General features: G+C 45.7%; 2 protein-coding genes across 12 annotated transcripts in view; one reads left to right on the forward strand and one right to left on the reverse strand.

Moving 5' to 3' along the window:
• DSTN (destrin, actin depolymerizing factor) overlaps positions 1-19,068 on the forward strand; it is a 1,228,633-nt gene that overhangs the window by 1,130,570 nt on the left and 78,995 nt on the right. The gene's annotated exons all lie outside the window — the stretch shown is intronic.
• Positions 1-19,068, reverse strand: part of BFSP1 (beaded filament structural protein 1) — a 47,464-nt gene that overhangs the window by 15,680 nt on the left and 12,716 nt on the right. For both annotated transcript variants that reach the window (XM_050745356.1, XM_050745355.1), the window contains 3 exons: positions 15,401-15,461; positions 5,287-5,382; positions 2,242-2,334 (listed from right to left, as the gene is read on the reverse strand). In XM_050745356.1, the coding sequence (XP_050601313.1) occupies positions 2,242-2,334; positions 5,287-5,382; positions 15,401-15,461 (250 nt within the window). The remainder of the gene's footprint in view (positions 1-2,241; positions 2,335-5,286; positions 5,383-15,400; positions 15,462-19,068) is intronic.

Here is a 19,068-nt window from a genome sequence, read left to right on the forward strand (position 1 = left end):
ATGGGTGAAAGAGAAGTGACGCTCCAGGGAATGGCTGGAAGGAAATCCTCCAACCTCTCCACACTCTGCCAAGCAGGTGCCTCTCTCCTGACCTGCCTTTCCATGTTTATTCAAAAATATTCAAATTGTTTCACAAAGGCCTGACTGTTCAAGAGCCATGCATTCTGACACAGAGCACATTGACTCGAAGCCACGCAAAATCAAACACCAAGTCTACACTGAGGGTTTCTGTGTCCAAGCCCATGCATGGCAGGCAGCCTCTGCTTCAAACACCTTACAAAGTGGCTACAGCAGTGATACAGACATACAGGAAAGTGACTGTCTAATTTGACTATAGAATTGCTAAACTAAGACTCATAAAGATGTGATGCTTTCTCAATTGGTGCTTCTCTAGCCTGAGTATGCCCACGAGTCCCTGAGGATCTGGCTAAGATGCAGATTCTGTCTCAGTGGGTATGAGGCTGGGCTGGACACTCTGCACATCTCACAAGCCCAGGTGATGCTGATCGATGACATCAAAGTCAGTCCAGTGTCTGTGTACTTACGACTTAGAAGGATCTTATTACAAGGGAATAGACGACACAATTCAAAAGGTATGCTCGGATGTAAAACACCTTTGAGTTAGAGGACAAAAGTGGGTTTGAAAAAATAAAAATAACATCTCTGGAAAGGGATCTCTGGCAAAGAAAATTAAGACTTCCGGAAAAGCTTTTTTAGGCCTTAGTAGCAACTTCGGTTACATCCACTAAGGACAACAGGATCCTGAAACGGTAATTGGTGGGCAATTCAGACAAGACTATCCTCATGAATGCCAAAAAAGGTAACTTTCCTGTCTCTTAGATGATACTTTGCAGGGTTCAAAAGTGTCTTCTAAAGCAAATTTGGGGATTTCTTTAGTTTTGTATAAAATAATTAAGATGAAAAAGTTCAGGTAGCTGGTGACCCCAGCCCATGGGTTCTGCAGCAGCTTGTCTGCATGCTGCTCCTGGGCAGGCCCCACCTCCTGAGCAGCCCATTCATTGACTCGGAGCATGGCCTGAGCACACATCTAGGCAATTGCAAGTGTCACCAGGGTTGAGAGCCACCATCCTAGATCATCCTTGCAAAAAGACCCAGAACCTTATCTCTTGCCCAATCCACCAAACCCTGTACTAGCCTACCACAACCTCTGGAGAAGGGACACTGTAACATTTTTATTTTAATTTGCATCATTTCCAGTGTTTTGGGGTTTTTTTGTTTCTTGTTTGTTTGTTTGTTTGGAGATGGGGTCTTGCTATGTTGTCCAGGCTGCTCTTGAACTCCTAGCTTCAGGTGATCCTCCCACCTCAGCCTCCTGCGTAGTTGGGATTACAGGCACGAGCCACCTCACTCGGCACCAGTCTATTTATATATATATCATGCTATGCATCACAAAATTCCATAAACCACATTAGAAAAAAAAACTACTATCCTGTTGAGCAGCTAAAGAGCTAAATGAAGAAGGAATTTGGAACATAATATTGGAAATAATTTTTCATATCCAAATCTTTAGTTTTTACAAATTGGCTTCAACAATCTCTATCCTTTCCCACTAGTTTCCATGCCACAGGCTCACATAATCATTAGCAGAGCTCCGTCTTGAAAATATATTCACTAATTATCTGAGATTCTCTGTATTTTAAATTCATGAACAGATTGATAGGGAGAATAAGGAAACAAACCAATTTTTTAAATGGGCAAGAGGCTTCAGCAGATACTTCCACAAAGAAGCTATCTGCATGGCAGATAAGTGCACAAAAGGATGCTCAGCTTCCTTAGTCATTAGGGGATGCAAATTAAAACCACCACCATTAGAAGAGCAAGGACACACTAAAAAGCTGACATACCAAGTGCTGACAAGGACAGGGAGCCACAGAAACCCTCACGCATTGTGGGTGGAGATGCCACAATGGCACATCGCTTTGGAAAGCAGCTTGGTCATTTCTTATAAAGTATGCAAGGAAGAACAGCTCGTAATTCTCAAGAGAAAATACCGAAGAAAATGGTCAAGGACGCGGTTTACATCCTCATGTGTCTAAATACTGGCATTTACAGTACAAGAAAAATATCGGAAGAACAAACTTCAGATGAGGATACAAGGCAGGAGTGGGGAGTGGACCCTGGTGGCCGCCCTCACAGTCCAACCTGTGAGCCCTTCCCTGGGAGTCTGCAGATACAGCTTCCCGCCAGGGCTGGTTTGCCTTTTCCTGCTCCAATTCTTACCTCCCTCATCCCACTTGTCACAATGGATGCTGGAGGAGTGGTGTGGATGATCTGCTGCAGGATGCTGATATAGGTCTGAACTTCCAGAAGATTCTGTTAGGGGAGGGAAAGCATTCTCGTTAGAAGTTGAGCTGTGCTGGTTATTCCTTCTAGTACTAGATGAGCACAGGAATGGACACTTCCATATGCTGCATCATCACATACGGGACAGACCATGACCAGGTTCAGGAGGAAGAAGAGACTGATGCATCTGCTGCCGTCGGTGGGCCTGCCCACATGTGCACCATGCTCATTCCTGGCCCCTCAGTCTCCTTTAAACTTCACAAGAACAATGGGGCAGATGAATAAACTAAGGCTTGCTTTATGTCACCATTTCTCTTCAGCTACATTGGTGCATTGGTCTTCACAAAGCCCTGGGTGGCAGAGGCACAAAAAACAGAGGAAAAAACCAGCCCTCACCAGACATGGTGGCTCACACCTGTAATCCCAGCACTTTGGAAGGCCAAGGCCAGTGGATTGCTTGAGCCCAGGAGTTGGAGACCAGCCTGGGCAACATAGTAGGACCTCATTTCTACAAAAAATTTTAAAATTAGCTATGTGTTGTGGTGTGCACCTGTGGTCCCAGCTACTTAGGAGGCTGAGGTAGGAGGATCACTTGAACCTGGGGGTGGGTGGAGGCTGCAGCAAGCTGTGATCACCCCACTGTACTCCAGCCTGAGTGATAGAATGAGACCCCATGTCAAAAATAAATAAGTTAAAAGGCCCTGGAGGGCACAAAGGACCCTTTCCAACACCAGCAGTGTTTCAAAGAATGGGCTTTGGTCAATCAGGCCTGGACTAAAAGACTTACTGGCTATGTGTGACCTCAGGCAAGCTATTTAAACCTCCTAAAATGCAAGTTCTTCTATAAAACAGGGATAACTATATGTAGGGATGCCTGACCCCCTTTACCAGCCAGTGCCCCTATCCCAAGCTCTGTGAGTAACAACAGATGACACAGCCCTCTGCAGAAAGCAGCCCTTGGTCAACAAATGGTCATCTTGTCTAGGAAGCCACCAGGCCCTGCCTCATCCCCAACCCAGGCCAATGACTGATGGCACGGGAGTACAAAAGACCAACTCTCTTGACTCCTTGAGGGACCCGGCTGTGGTGTAATTCACAGAGCTTCCCATGGGATCATGAGAACGCCACAGCTAGACTCCAGTTGAGGACACATCCTTGCTCTCTGCTCCCTGCCCTGTCTTGCCCCTTTCCTCCCCTTCTCCTCAGAGCCCTCCACTAAGACATCAGTGACAAAAAATCACTACTTAGAGCTCTGCTTATAGGGAGCCTGACCTGAGCACTATTTCACAAGGCTGCTCTTGGGATCCGGTGAGATACTGCAGGGGAGCCTCACAGTGTGAGCTATCATCATCACCATCATCATCATCAATATCATCCTAAATGGCCTGGAAGAATTCTTTGAGCTGCTTCAAAACTGCCCCAGGCACTGTTCCCAGGATTCCATCAAGTAGAGCAGAAGCAAGGAGGTGGGTGGGGAGGAGGAAATGGCTGGGCCTAATGGAAAGTTGGAGGGACCCTGATTGGAGCAGACAGGGCTGGTGTACTGATGCAGTACACACTGAGGTAGGAAGGGAACTGGAGGTTCACTGAGCACTTGCCAAGCTCCAGGTTGTACCCATGTTCCCACATTGTCTTAGTTTGGGTTTCCACAGAAGCAGACTCTGGGAGAGGGATCTAAGTATAAACAGTTGACTGGGCAATGATGGGACAGGAAACATGATGGATGGAGTGAGAAAGTGAGGCAGGAAGGGAGGGCGGTCAGCGAGGGCTATTACCAATGAGTCACCACTGTGAGCACCTGGAGCTCAATCCTGGTGAGGCTCTCTGGGTGCCAGTGCAGAACAAAAGCCTCAGAGTTGGTCTACAAAGGCGAGAGGGAGTTGGGGTGTTTATACACCAACTCCCATCAGTTCCGGTTGAGGCTGCTCCCTGCTCCCGGGGACAGGAGTTCCTCAACACCCCACTACAGGTGGAGCAGCCTCCAGCTGCTTGGAGAAAGTCCTTAGGCAAAGCTGCAGGGATGGCAGTGGGAGGAGGCCAGAGTCCCTGAAGAGGGAAGCCCTGAGGCACCCACAGGTCTGCTACACTACTTCACCCACACCACTGCTGGGAAGGAGAGCCTGCATTTGCATTTTGAAGATGAAAAAGCAGCTCAGAGAGGTTAGGCCACTCACCCATGGTCAAACAGCTGCAAGATCTGATCTTTCAATTATGCCAGGGCCCGCCACAGTCAGGCTTGTGAGGAACTGTTGGAAGCTGGGGGAATCTGAGCACTGCAGGAGAGGAAGCTCCTGAATAATGTGCTCCTGCAATTAACGGGTTCAGAGGCAGAGAGAAAAACAAGTCTTTTTTTTTTTTTTTTTTTTTTGAGACGGAGTCTCCCTCTGTCCCCCAGGCTGGAGTGCAGTGGCGTGATCTCGGCTTACTGCAAGCTCCGCCTCCCAGGTTCACGTCATTCTCCTGCCTCAGCCTCCTGAGTAGCTGAGACTACAGGCGCCCGCCACCGTGCCCGGCTAATTTTTTTGTATTTTTAGTAGAGACGGGGTTTCACCGTGGTCTCGAGCTCCTGACCTTGTGATCTGCCCGCCTAGGCCTCCCAAAGTGCTGGGATTACAGGCGTGAGCCACCGCGCCTGGCCGAAACAAGGCTTTTTAATGTATCTTCTGAGCAGAAACAGTTGTTGGACTGTCGCTTAATGAAGACGAATCTATATAAAATCACTTTGTAAATTATACTGTAAATACAGATACTGGTTCACAACACCACGGCCCTCAAACCACACCCACTACTGCCCACTCTTCAAAGCAGGTCTGGCTCATTAAGCACTGTCCAGTGGCCAATTCACCCCTATTTGGTTCGAGGGAAAATGCACAAAGGTATACCACTCTCTAGCAGTCTGTTTTCAGCCACAGTGCCCTGGGCTTACCTGATCAAACCCAAACTGGGTTTTCTAGAGGAAGGGCTTCAAGGGGTCATGGTTACCTTCTTGTGCCTGTCCTTCGCCGCACTGATATCGTCTTGCAAAAATTGGGCTTCCAGCTGAAGGCGCAGGTTATGCAGCAAGGCTTCATCAGCTTCCTGCAATGAGAGCCACATATCCCTGGCCACAGGCACCATGGAGCGTAGGGGTAAAGCTAGCCGGGTATATGAGCACACAGACCACCTGGGAGCTTACTGAAATGCAGACTCTGATTCAGTAGGTCTGGGAGGGATCTAAAATTATGCATTCTAGCAAGGCAATGGCTTAGCCCATTGGACCTGTTCTAGAACAGCAGTTCTCAACAGAGGGTGATTTTGTCCCCAGGGGGACATTTGGCAGTGTCTAGAGACATTTTTAGTTGTCACCACTTTAGTGGTAGGGTCCTTCTATTGGCAACTAGTGGGTAGAGGCCAGGGATGCTGCTAAATACCCTACAATACACAGGACAGCATCCCCCCCACAACCCTGCACACAAGGAATTCCCCTGCCTAAAGGGTCAATACGGCCAGGGTTAAGTAACCTTGATCTAGAAAGATCGGAGCACTAGGTATATTTACATACCAAATAAAGTTAATATTTAAGTAACCTCTGTATTTGTTCTATATGTCATCATCAGTGAGTTGGGTTTCTAAGACTGAAAGAAAGAGTTTTCCCTTAAATCCTGAAATCTGTATTCTAGTAGTTTTCTCCCAAGGACTGTTAACATTTACCCTGAGAAGATGCATCTTTAATACAAAAACGCATTTTTTAGAATGACTGTTTTGTGAATAGCATTTTTTCCTCTAAGGTTGGAAACTACACTGATCACAAAAGGTTGAATTTTCTCAGGAAACTTTCTGATAATTCACTGGCTCTTACCTCATTGATCTAGTTTGAATATACCAAATAGGTATGAAAGAATTCTTAATGCTCTTAATAAGATTGTGCTACGATGTCCAGAAATGACTTATATACTTTGGCATCTTCAGTGTGATATTACAGGTGAGCATTACTTGGATTCGTCAGGATTCCCCACTCTCCCAAGATACCTCTGCCATGCACACCTGCCAACACCTGAGGCCTTGGGAAATGGATTTTTACTGACTTATTAGTGACTTGCTAATAAAATAATGAATATTAGCAATGGGATCTCATTAATCAAGGGGGACATGTGGTTTGGCTAAAATATGTAAGAGACACTGTCCACGCTCGCATGAACAGAGTTATGACAGTCACGATATGTGGACTGGCCATGAGATGTAGAGACACTCCCCACCCTTGTGCTACTAGGGTTTCAGTTCTGGCAAGGCCTTGAGACTGTTCTCTTAAGAAAGGCACTTGGGGCCAGGCGCAGTGGTTTACGCCTGTAATCCCAGCACTTTGGGAGGCTGAGGCAGGTGGATCACCGGAGGTCAGGAGTTCGAGACCAGCCTGACCAACATGGAGAAACTCTATCTCTACTAAAAATACAAAATTAGCCAGGCGTGGTGGCACATGCCTGTAACACCAGCTACTCAGGAGGCTGGGGCAGGAGAATCGCTTGAACCTGGGAGGCAGAGGTTGCAGCGGGCCAAGATCACGCCATTGCACTCCAGTCTGGGCAACAAGAGTAAAACTCTATCTTGAAATAGATAAATAAATAAATAAATATAAAAGGCACTTGGTTCCTCAGTTGCTCTTGTGAAAGACCACTGGTGCAGCAAGATTTCTGATTGTCTGATGCTGACAAGAAGGATCCTGAAATTCTGACTCTATTGTAGCCTCTGCCTTGAATGAGCTTTCCATGCAAAGTGTTCTCTTAGCACCTAAGACACCAGAGCTGAGACTTCATGGAGCCTACACAGAAGGTTGTATGGACCCTGGGGGCCTGCATCACAATAAATGTTAATATTTAACAAATCTCTCTCTGTGTGAATTTGGTCTGAAGCATTAGCAAGATGGTAGGGGAGTGGCCAACCCTCATCCAGCTCAAACTTCTCAAGCTTTTTTATCTATCCAAGAGAACTGAAGATTTTATCTTGCAGAACTTGAGAGTTGTATAAGATCAAATTAGTTAATGTGCAACCCTTAGGAATATATCTTAAAACATTTCCTTCCTTTTCAATCAGCCATCTGTAGTGAAGCCGCCACCAAAATGCAGATTTTCACGAAAACCCTTACAGGGAAGACCATCACCCTCGAGGTTGAACCCTCAGATACGACAAAAATGTAAAGGCCAAGATCCAGGATAAGGAAGGAATTCCTCCTGATGGGCAAAGACTGATCTTTGCTAGCAAAAGCAACTGGAGGATGGATGTACTTTGTCTGACTACACATTCAAAAGGAGTCTACTCTTCATCTTGCGTTGACACTTCATGGTGGTGCTAAGAAAAGGAAGAAGTCTTAACACCACCCCAAGAAGAATAAGCACAAGAGAAAGAAGACTAAGCTGGCTGTCCTGAAATATTATTATTAATTATTATAATATAAGTATTAAGGTGGATGAGAATGGCAAAATTAGTCACCTTCATCAAGAGTGCCCTTCTGATGAATGTGGTGCTGGAGCGTTTATGGCAAGCCACTTTGACAGACATTATTGTAGCAAATGTTGTCTGACTTATTGCTTCAACAAAGCAGAAGACAAGGAACTGTATGAGTTGATAAAAGACATGAACTAACAAAACAAACAAAACATTTCCTTTTGCGTTTCCTCCTACCTCAGCCTCCCAAGTAGCTGGGACTACAGGCGTGCACCACCACGCTAGCTAATTTTTGTATTTTTAGCAGAAATCGTGTCTCACCATGTTGGCCAGACTGGTCTTGAACTCCTGACCTCAGGTGATCCAACCACCTCGGCCTCCCAAAGTGCTGGGATTACAGGCATGAGCCACCGTGCCTGGCCAATTTTAAACTTTCTAGAAGTAGCCACATTAAATAAAATAAAAAGAAACAGGTGAAATTAATTTTAATAATATATTTTATTTTACCCAGTATACCCAAAATATTATCATGTCATCATGTAATCAATAAGTTAGTGGTGAGATATTTTCCATTCTTGTTTTCAGATCAGGTTTTTGAAACTGTTGTGTATTTTACACTCATAACACATCCCAATTCGAACTCCCCACATTGCAGGTGCTCCACAGCCACGTGCGGCTGGTGGCTGCCATACTGCATGGCACGGCTCTGTGGGAGCAATTTTCGGCAGTGGAAGATCTTGTTCCTCCTCAGTGCTCCTCCAGGTTTCTGCTCCAGGGTGAATCCCCAGGTAAGGAGCCCTCGACAGAACGGGGAAGGACACCAGTGTCCAAAGTCGTTCCTCACCCCGGTCCCTGGGCTCTCCTCTCTACTCTCTCCAAGGCTCCTCCTGATTCCTGGCCCTAGCACCGGGCCCCTGCTGCCACCAGCACCGCTGTCCACTGGGAGAAGCTAGAGCTTCTGGGAAAACCGCTCCCTTCAATAAATCTACACATGGTCTGAAGTTTTTTGGGTTGTTTTAAATCAGAAATAGAAGAATGAACCAAATTACAAAAAGGGTAACATTTTTCCAGATCCAGGACACTGAACTGTCCAAACTACAAGAATATGAAATCTAACTATGGGACTTAGCTTCTGAGCTCATTCATGTGTTTAATTAATTAGCCATTGACCTTTAAAGAGCTCTGCCTTCAGGGGGTTACCATTCTGGGCCCTTAATGATGGGTCCTCACATCCTGCAACCCAGGGACGACAGTGAGGGAGGGTCTAATGAAAACTCAGCTGTAGCGTTTCTTCTTCCAGAAGGCGTGCGCTACCCAGCCCGGGGCGATCAGACCCAGACTGATGCACTCCTGCAAATCGAGGCATTCCTACCCCAGGGGAAGTGGGCAGACCCCTTGGAGATCCTGGTGCCTGGTCTTCTGAAATACCCAGAAGTATTTCACAAGCCTGTGAAGCCTTTTGTAAGAGAAATGGTGGAAAGGGAAGCCTGAATCTTTCCAGCAACAGAAAACGGTGGAGGATTCAGAAAGACCTGGGTAATTTGTAAAATACAAAAAAACAACCAGACCTCAGGAAAGACGGAAACCAGGGCAGTCTCAGGAATCTAAGTAGCAGGAGTCAAGGACCTGTCCTCAGAGTGACCCAGCTCTGAATCAGTTCATCCCTGCAGCCCTCCCTCAGGAGAGCTGTGATTGGCCAGCACGGGTCACATGACCACCATCTTGACTGACAGCTGGACCACATGATGGGAAAGACAATCACAGTGTTCCCGGAGGCATCACCACTCCCTTCAAAGACAATGGTTCCTTGTGGAGTGATTCTCAGGCCCGGGGAGGGGACCACACCCTCAGAGAGGCCTGGCTAAATCTGGGCCCGAGGTGCAAGGAGTATTGGGTGGATGTTGTTCTATCTTCCCTCTGCCCATCTTAAGACTGCTGAGGATGGGGTGGGGTACAGAATTCTCAATCACTCTTACCAAAATGCATCCATGATTGAGCCACAAAGCTGAATGACTAGAAACAGGGCTTCAAGGACCCTTTGTGTGATTATTTAAAAGGAATCAAACATTCCAAATTTTAGAAATAGAAGGGACCCTAGGGGTCACTGGTCCTCAAACTTTTGTTAAGCCACATGTGCCATCCTTTGAACAAAGCAGTCCATGAAAGCCACTGTACTGAAGCAAAACCAAGGGGCCACAGGCATCCCCCTTGCTCAGCTGCCCTCTTCCCTCAGAGACTCTTCAAGCAACTCCATGCAACATGAGAGCTCTGCCAAATGCACCTTGAAGTCCAGAGCCTCCCTCCATGTATGCGGGGCTGAGGCCAGACCGATGCAGTGCGTCATTGAGCTCGTGAATGGAAGTTAGTGGAAGATAATGGGCCTGGAACCTGCCGTGGGCTTCTCTCTACTAGCCAAGAGCTGAGTGCTAAGCCCTGACTCCATCCTTTGACGTGCCTATCATTCTTCCCCACCTCCCTCCTAGGATTGTGCTAAAACCACCAGCACTGGGTCCCATCAGTTAAATCTTTAAAATTGCTCATAGTGATAGTAAAAGGCCAGTCAATAGTTATTCTTAAAATAGGGATTAAGCAGATGTTTCTGCAAGCACACTGTCCTGCTTTGAAGATAATCACCTGATAAGCTGACCCCAAAACCCCCAAAGGTGAGTAGGGGCCACTGGAATGTACAGTTGCTGATACATTGAGGAAAATTTGTTTTGGAAGTGTTTTCTTTTGTTTGCGCCAGAACTCAGAAATGTGTAGACGCTTGTGTTTTTATTATGCTGTGGATGTTGTCAGCTGAATTTTCAGAAGCTTCACCAGCAGAATCATCTAGATTTTTCTGAATTGAGATTATGGGTCAATAGTCTAATTTTACAAAACATTCCAACCCTGATATTGCCTGTGTCCTAGATCTAGACCAGTGGCCCTCAAAATGTGGTCCCTGGATCACAACACCTGGGAACGGATCAGAAATGTAAATACTCCAACAGATGCCAGACCTACTGGCTTAGAATTTCTGGGGCTGAGGTCCAGGAGTCTGGGTTTTAATGTGCCCCCCACCCCTGCCGCACCCCAGGTAACGCTGATGCACACTGCAGTTTTAGAACCACTAATCTAGACTATTTACAGCCATGTTTTTAGAAAGGAGCTGGAGAAATAACTAGAATTTGGAGCATTATTGAAAATCAGCCCTTTTTAACTCAAATGTCTGTGATTAAAAAGGGTGAAAAAAAAAACAGCCTCACTTACCTATTCACAGGGATCCAGAAACTCCATTAAAAAACCCAACTGCTAAAGAATGGGTATTTAAGTTCATTAAGATTTCTAGTTAGCTGGAATTTAATTAAAAAACACTTTTCCTCCAACTCTGGATGTCAAAAACCTTTCCAAAAATGCTAAAGTTGTTCTTCCAGGTGCTAATGCTGGCCTGAAGGAGGGCACTGGGCAAGTTCTACATCTCTCCACCCTCTCTCTTGCCTCTGCCTCAGTCTCCTCAACTTTGCTCTCTCTCCCTTTGCATTCATCCTGACTCTTCCTCTGCTCCTCTTGCCTCTCCACCCCCAGACTCCTCCTCTTCCTTCCCAGTTTCATCTCCTTCTCTGGAAGTTCATTCCCGGACTCAGAGGAATTCTTGGACATAAAAAGGCACAGCCCTGAAGGTAGGGCTCCATGCCCGCACCATTTTATCCCCTAAACTCCCTGGCCTCTTGCTGCTTTCCGCAGGCATGTTTTAGAGACACATGAATTAAATGAAAAAGCGTATATGTCAGTCTTTAAATATTTTTAAAATTGTTTTTAAGTGAAAGTATTTGACTAGAAGCCACATCATTTTAAAATTCTGGGAATTTTAAAGAAAAAAGACAGGAAGATTTTAAAGTCTGCTGCTTACAATTTCCTTAAGATAAGCCAATCAGGCATCATAGCAGACCAGTAATCTCATATGTATATATTTGGTGACCATGAGTTCTAGAAGTTAGCAAACCCAAATATTTTAAAGTCGCCTGGAATTCCTACTACATCAAAAGGCTGAGAAGTTGAATCACTTTGGCCATAGGTTGTAGGTAACGTGTTGAGGAGTTTATTTCACTTCCAAGTGCATAGCAAAGAGTGGCCCGCTATAACTTATCTGGCTGATAAAACTACAGGAGCTCTTTCTGTAGGCTTGATTACATGTGCAGCATGAAGAAATACATGGTGGTTTTGTGAAGGCAGGGGCCATCAGTCCTTTCACATACATTGCGCTGTCTTCCAAGTAGGATGCAAAGACTGGGTCAGTGATGTCCCATGGCCACATCCAGGGATGAAGCCCTTCCACAAGTGAGACCAAAGGAAACGGGCACTGAGACTGAGGTAAAACCTCGTTGATCTGATGTAAGAAAATACCCAAAACCTGCAGGCCAAAACCACTCACAGGACCAGCTGATGCGATGTGAATTTTAGCCTCTTTCATGTCATCTGATGATCTCAGCAGAGAACAAAAAGGTCCAGTGTTCACCTGGTCCTGCCCTTGAGGGACTATTTGGGTTCTCCAGAAGTGGACCCCAAGGCAAAGACTGGGTACCTGTGACTTATCTGGGAGGTAATCCCAGGAGGCACAGGGAAGGGAGGGCAGTGAGCCAGGGAAGGGAACCAATGAAGGAGTGTGATGAGCAGGTTGCCATTGTAGACAGCTCAGTCCTGCTGGGGTCCCTCTGAGGGACCATGTGGAACACGACTCTGAACTGTCGCTAGGAGGGATGGGGAACTTATCCACCTATCCCGGTCCACAGCAGCTGAGGGTTGTTCCTGAGGTGTTAATAGCCAGCGCTTCTGGACTACTCATATGGGCCGTGCATGTTCCCAGAGCCCGAGAGGCAGGCAGTGATCGGGGTGTTCAGCATGTCTGAGTGACCACTGGGACGGCCCAGGGTATGTGGACAGGACACTAACATCAAGGTCCATGGGGCCACCTATTGCCGAGAACTCTCTGGCTTCGTGTCTGGCCTCTGAGTACATCGATTCCCTGACTATTCTTTGGAGGTGGAGAATGAACCACAAACACAAAAGACCCCAACTCCTGTCTACACTTATCGCGGCTGAGCTGCAAGGCTCTGAAGTCATTTCACCTCACCAAGGGTGAGTTTCCTCACTGGCCCAGAGAAGGATTTGGACTAGGTCATTTCTGAGAATAAAACCTGCCCCTCCAATAACCACAGGCTGTTCTGAGGCTCCTACAGGCTTGCACAAAGCCCTCCCCAGCTCCCTGCATCTGCCTACTGTGTTTATGAATTCTACTATTATCCAAGGACTACCTGCATCTTATTCACTCTGTATTTGTCTTTAAATGTACTCATTTTTACGTAGATTTGTTTGGAAATCTATATGTCATCTGCTGTAAATAACAGGTAATTCTAAAAAATTCACAAGTATTAAATATCACTCCTCCATGCACTTTCTAAAGTCACCTCCCATTTCACCAGGGTTCTGCACCCACACTGTGGAGAAAATCAAGCTGGTGTCTATCACATCAAGTGTTCTGTAATAATAACAGTGACCGGGGATTGAGCGCCACCAGGTGATGGGCAAGTCATACACATTATTACATCATTTAGTTCTCACTAGGCACATTGACTTTCACTCCTATGGTGGGTGGGGAGTATTGTGGTTCCATTTCACAGATGAAGAAGCTGAGGCTCTGAGGGACAAGGCAATTGGCCCACAGTCTCGCAGATGCTCAGCAGTAGCAGGAGGTTCCTAATCACAGGCTACACTCCTCGTTGGGGCTGTGCAGCCCACTTGTGGGCAGTACTGTCTTACCTGGACCCAGGGGCCAGTCACGCCAATTCCCTGTGCTGGCGTCACCCAAATTCTTGGTAGCATCTTTCCCCAGAACCTTCATAATATTCTTACAGGGCTGATAATTCAAATGTCCACACTCTATGTCACAATATACATAAAGGTGTACTATGCGATGCTTTTTCCTTATTTTTCATTATCTATGTTGCTTTATTTTTTCTACTGAGAATATGGATCGCTTTTGTAAAAAAAGAGAAAAACAACAGAAAGTTTAAGCTTGTTTTTTAAATTCACTGTCATTTTCCATCAAGGGTAAAAGAGGAACCCCATTCTTTCTCCCCTTTATTTGAAGAGTACCCAGGATGGCACTGCGTGAGTGACAAGTGAGGAGAAAGCCCTGCATGCAGTGAGGACAGATGCTCACAAGACAACATGTGGAAGTGTTGGGGAGAGGGCCTGGGAGGGCCTGTGGGGTGCTGTGAAGCATGCTAGGGCCCCGTGTCTGAAGGCCATGTTCTGGCAGTCTGAGGTTGCCACCAAACAGAAGAATGGGGATGATCTACAGGTGTCAACAGAATAGCACGGTGACGTCAGACACTACTAAGGCCCAGCTCCCAGCTGAGACGTCCAACAGGCTCAAGGCCATCGTTCTCCAGGCCAACTATTGAGCGTGTGTCCTCAGGGCCCTCCTGAGGCGCATTCTCACTGCCATCTCTGTGTTTCTATCTAGGGTGCCCACGTGTCCTACTAGCAGGCCTGAGACAGTCCCAGCCTGCATTGACTGACTTGTGTAATTAAGGACAGCACCCTCTTTCGCACACTGTCCTGGTTTGAACATATTATACATGCTCACACGCAGAGGGGCACGTAACATAGACAAAGCAAAACTGGGTTTCCCTAGATTCTAGTTCTGATTTTCCCCTCAACCAGCAGAGTAATCCTAGACAGCAAAGGCTGGACAAAGTGAAGGGATGGCAAACATCCCGTGCTAACCCTGACTGTCCAAAGAGGCTGCCTGGAGTTCCCTGGGCATGGCAGGGAAGAGTCTGCGGTTTTGTCAGCAATTTTGATGAGTTGTAGGCATGGAAGGGGTGGGGAAGGGTAGCCCACGTGCCCTAATTAAGCAGCCCTTCCACTAAATAGTCTCCATGGATCATTCCGCTGTGATATTTGAGCTCAAAAATGATCAGAAAAGGGCCATGCTTAAAGCTATCTGCCATCCCTGATTCTGTACAACCCTGGTGATCCAGAATCATTCTGCTTTCTGGTGGTGGGATTCTCCTGGCAAAAGCAGAAAATCCAATCAGTTAGTGAGAATGATGATGAAGAATCCCAAGAAGGAAATCACCCCTGTTCTGCAAAGAACAACTCCACATAACCCTGCAGGAAAGTCAAGTGGCTAAGAACCCCTGGCATCTCCCCTGGGGCTATTGGTCATGCTATAAGAGGGCGCTCTAGGGGAAGTAGAAATTTCTTCCTCTGTTCTCTTGAGACTTCTCCTGTGGAGCAGCAATCTCAAAACTCTTAGCCAACAGGACAGAGGTATTGCTGTGTCCAAATAACCACTGCCCAAAGCAAGGTCCTTCCTAAATTCGGTGTTGGGGATCGGTATGACAGGTAAAACAGCCGCTTGTCATTGTGATGTCAGCAGGTTTTGCTAGCTTAGCATAGCCAACAAGCTTCATAGCCTGTGTTTCTCCCAGGAGAGAGGGGTGTGTGTATGGATGTGTGAGTTCACTCACAAAGACGCAGTTGAAATGAACAAGTCGAGAGAGAGTGACTGCAAAAGAAGTAGTGACCGCTAAAGTAACACAAAGAGAAGCATGTAAAACATGCACTTCCACCATTCCGTTCAATACTGTAGTTAAGCTACATAAGCCCAAGGATGTGTTCCACTCACCTTGTTAAGCCGTTCAAGCATTTCTTTTAGCAGGAGTTGACATTCACACTCATTTTCGTACCTGCAAATTGGACACGTAAGTGAGAGTTGGGTGGCTACCGTGCTTTCATATGTATGGATCACATAATCAGCATTAAATTCAACCTGGGTACGATGCCCTCTCCTTTAAGGAGAGGGTCTTAATTTTAAAGTAGTAGCTAATGAATGCTGCATTTCCTAGCCAACTGCCTCCCAATCAGAAAGTGGTAACATTTACAAACTGCATGGAGTAACCAGGGGCAGTTAGCCGAATAGGAGACTCCCAGCCTGAAGGCCCCAACCCCAGCCCCTACAGTCTTATTCCCAGCCACCCCAAGGACGAGGGAATTATATCCTGGCCTATCTAAAACCCAAGTGCAGCAGTGGCAGAGATGGGAGACTGCCCTGCACAATCTACACCACCATTAACCTGACCGTACTTGGATTTCCTATACTATTTTATTTGCTGACACATGTAATGTGTCAATTTTTCCAGATTATGTCATTTAATCCTTACATCACCCTAGAAGAAAGCAGTTATTGTTAGTGCTGCGTTAAAGATGAGGAAACTCAGGCAGATGCTCCCAACACTTCGCCCTCCTCCTAGCAGCATCACTCCCCACACAGCGACAGCCTCCTCTGGGCAAGTGGGTGGGGCAGGCTGGACATGCCAAGGAGTTAGGGCCTCTGGGAGCAGCCCCCAAACTCTGAAAGAGGCAAATTGGAGCATAAGTACCCTAGCTCCTTTTCTGCTCAGCTGGGACAACTGAGGCACGTTCTATACCCAGCAAGTGGAGCTCCAGTTGCCCATGATGGGAACTTGCTTGCTAGTGCACTCAACACTGGCTGTCTTCCCTTCCTGTCTCACCTCTTAACTCCCCTACTGGTGTTCCCCGAGGACATGTTCCAAAGAAGCCACTTGCCCTCAAATTCCTGTCTCAGGCTTGGCTTCTGGTGGACTCCAAACTAAGAGAAGGATGGAGTCAGACCTGAGACTTGAGTTAGACACCAAAACTGTGCTTTGATAACCATGCTATATTGTCTGGATAGAGAAACGAACTCCCCCAATTTAAACATTCACAAGATTAAGAAAGCAACAAATACCAGGAGCAGGTGTTTTTGTTTGTTTGTTACTTGGTTTTTTTCTCCTAGTCAATTTCTTTCTGGACTTCTAGAAAATGATGGGGATTGGGGAAGCACAGACTTCAGAAATCATTCTGGTCACAATGAAGGTTTCCCTCTGCGGGTATTTTAACCCTGAAGAGAGAAGATTCCTTCCTAAATGACTCCTCCCCTTGTTCCCTATAAGGTGACCCACAAATGCCCATTCTCACCTTCTTCAGGAGTTTGAGCCCTTGATGTTTGGCAAGCACAGGACTGCCTAGAAGGGAGACTACATTTTCCAGCATTCCTTGCAGCCAGGTGTGGCCATGTGACAAAGTCCTGACCAATGGGATGGAAGCCTAAGTCTGCATGGCAGCTTTCAGATACCTTTAGTAAGCAATGGTGTATGTGTGCCCTTTGCTTCTCATTTTCCATCCCTCCCTCCATCCTGCAGCCAGAAACATGAATGCTGCCTTCCTGAAGGCCACACAGAACCTTCCACGTCCCAAATACTGTAGAGCATCATACTAAACTGCTTAACCAGACCTTACACAAGCGAGAAACATTTTGGATAAGCCAATGACATTTTGGGTAAGCCACTATCACTTTTTCTGATTTTTTTCTGTGTGTGTGTGGAGGGGGGGGCGGGGGTGGTAAAATACGCATAACATAAAATTTACCATCTTAACCATTTTAAGTATACAGTTGGTGATATTAAATACATTCATAATGTTGTGAAATCACCACCAACATCCATCTCTGTAACTCCTCATCTTGCAAAGCGGAGACTCCGTACCCATTAAATACTAACTCCCCATTCTCCCCATCCCCAGCCCTGGCAACCACCATTGTACTTTCTGTCTCTGTGAATTTGGCTAGCCCAACTACCTTATGTAAGTGGAATCATACAATATTTTTCTTTTTGTAACTGGCTTATTTCACTTAGCATAATGTCTTCAAGTTTCAACCATATTATAGCATATGTCAGAATTTCCTTCCTTTTTTAGGGTGTATAATATTCTATGTATCCACCACATTTTATTTATCTATTCCTTTGTCGATGGACACTTGGGTTGCTGCTACATTTTAGGGAGCTATCTAGGAAGCTATCTGTTGTGAACAATGCTGTTACGAACATGTGTATACAAGTAGCTATTCAAAACCCTCTTTCAATTCTTTCAATTCTTTTGGGTATATGTACAGAAATGGAATTGTTGCATCATATGGTAATTCTATTTTTTAATTTTTTGAGGAACTGCCATACTGTTTTCCACAATGGCTGTACCATTTTACAGTCCCATTAACAGTCCACAATGTCTCCACATCCTAACAAACACATATTTTCTGTTTGTTTATTTTTTTTATAGTTGCCATCCTAATTGGTCTGAAGTGGGCCATGGTCAATTTGGAGTTTATGTCATTTATAGTTGAAAGCAATCCTAATTAACACTGAGCCCAACCCACAAAGCATAGTTTTCTGTGCCCTTGCATGCCCATGCCATGGGTTCAAGTCAAGTGTTCTTCAACCATGAAAGATGCTAGAAAATCACACCACTGTGTTCTCAGGAGGAAAAGTCCGGAACTGAAGGAAGAACAATTATGAATATGTGCAATGTGCACACATTCCCAGATCTAAAACCATCTGCGAAGCTGAGTTCCATCTAGGAAACTAAACATCTCTGCACAAGTTTTACATTTCATACCAGGATGTTACATGTAATAGTTTATTTTGTGTATTGCCCTAACAGAGCCAGAACTTAGTTTTTGAGTGTATTATTAGCCTTGAGAATAAAACTGTTAATCAAATCTAACTTTCTCATTGCTCTTTCCTGCTGGAAATATCTAAGAGTTTCCATAGCTTAAGAACACATTTGACGATCAACATATTAACCTGATATTGTGGGTAATTTTCATGCTGTAAAGACAAGTCTAGATATTATATTAAAGAGAAGTGACTTCCAGGCGCGGTGGCTCATGCCTGTAATCCCAGCACTTTAGGAGGCCGAGGCGGGCAGATCACAAGATCAGGATATCGAGACCATCCTGGCTAACACGGTGAAACCCCGACTCTACTAAAAATACAAAAAAAAAAAAAAAATTAGCCAGGCTTAGTGGCGGGTGCCTGTAGTCCGAGCTACGGGGGAGGCTGAGGCAGGAGAATGGCGTGAACCCGGGAGGCGGAGCTTGCAGTGAGGGGAGATCACCCCACTGCACTCCGGCCTGGGCGACAGAGCGAGTCTCCGTCTTGAAAAAAAGAAAAAAAAAAGAGAGAGAGATTTCACTACAAAGAATTCATGATAATGTATATATCCATATAAGTATATTCATAAAATGAAAACACTGGCTTCAATTAACTGTTTTACATAAATTATTTTTAGTTTTCAACGATTTGGATAATTGAATCTGTCATTGTATTTTGATAGTTTTGTTTTTATTTCATTCTTGCTTTATTTAGTGTTTCGTTTAGTCTTTGACCTGTTAAAGACCTGATTTTGAAATTATTCAACTGCCAGGTAGAGATTATGACTAGCGCTAGCATGGAACCA

Source organism: Macaca thibetana, chromosome 10 (assembly GCF_024542745.1).
Source record: "Macaca thibetana thibetana isolate TM-01 chromosome 10, ASM2454274v1, whole genome shotgun sequence".
NCBI lineage: Eukaryota > Metazoa > Chordata > Mammalia > Primates > Cercopithecidae > Macaca > Macaca thibetana.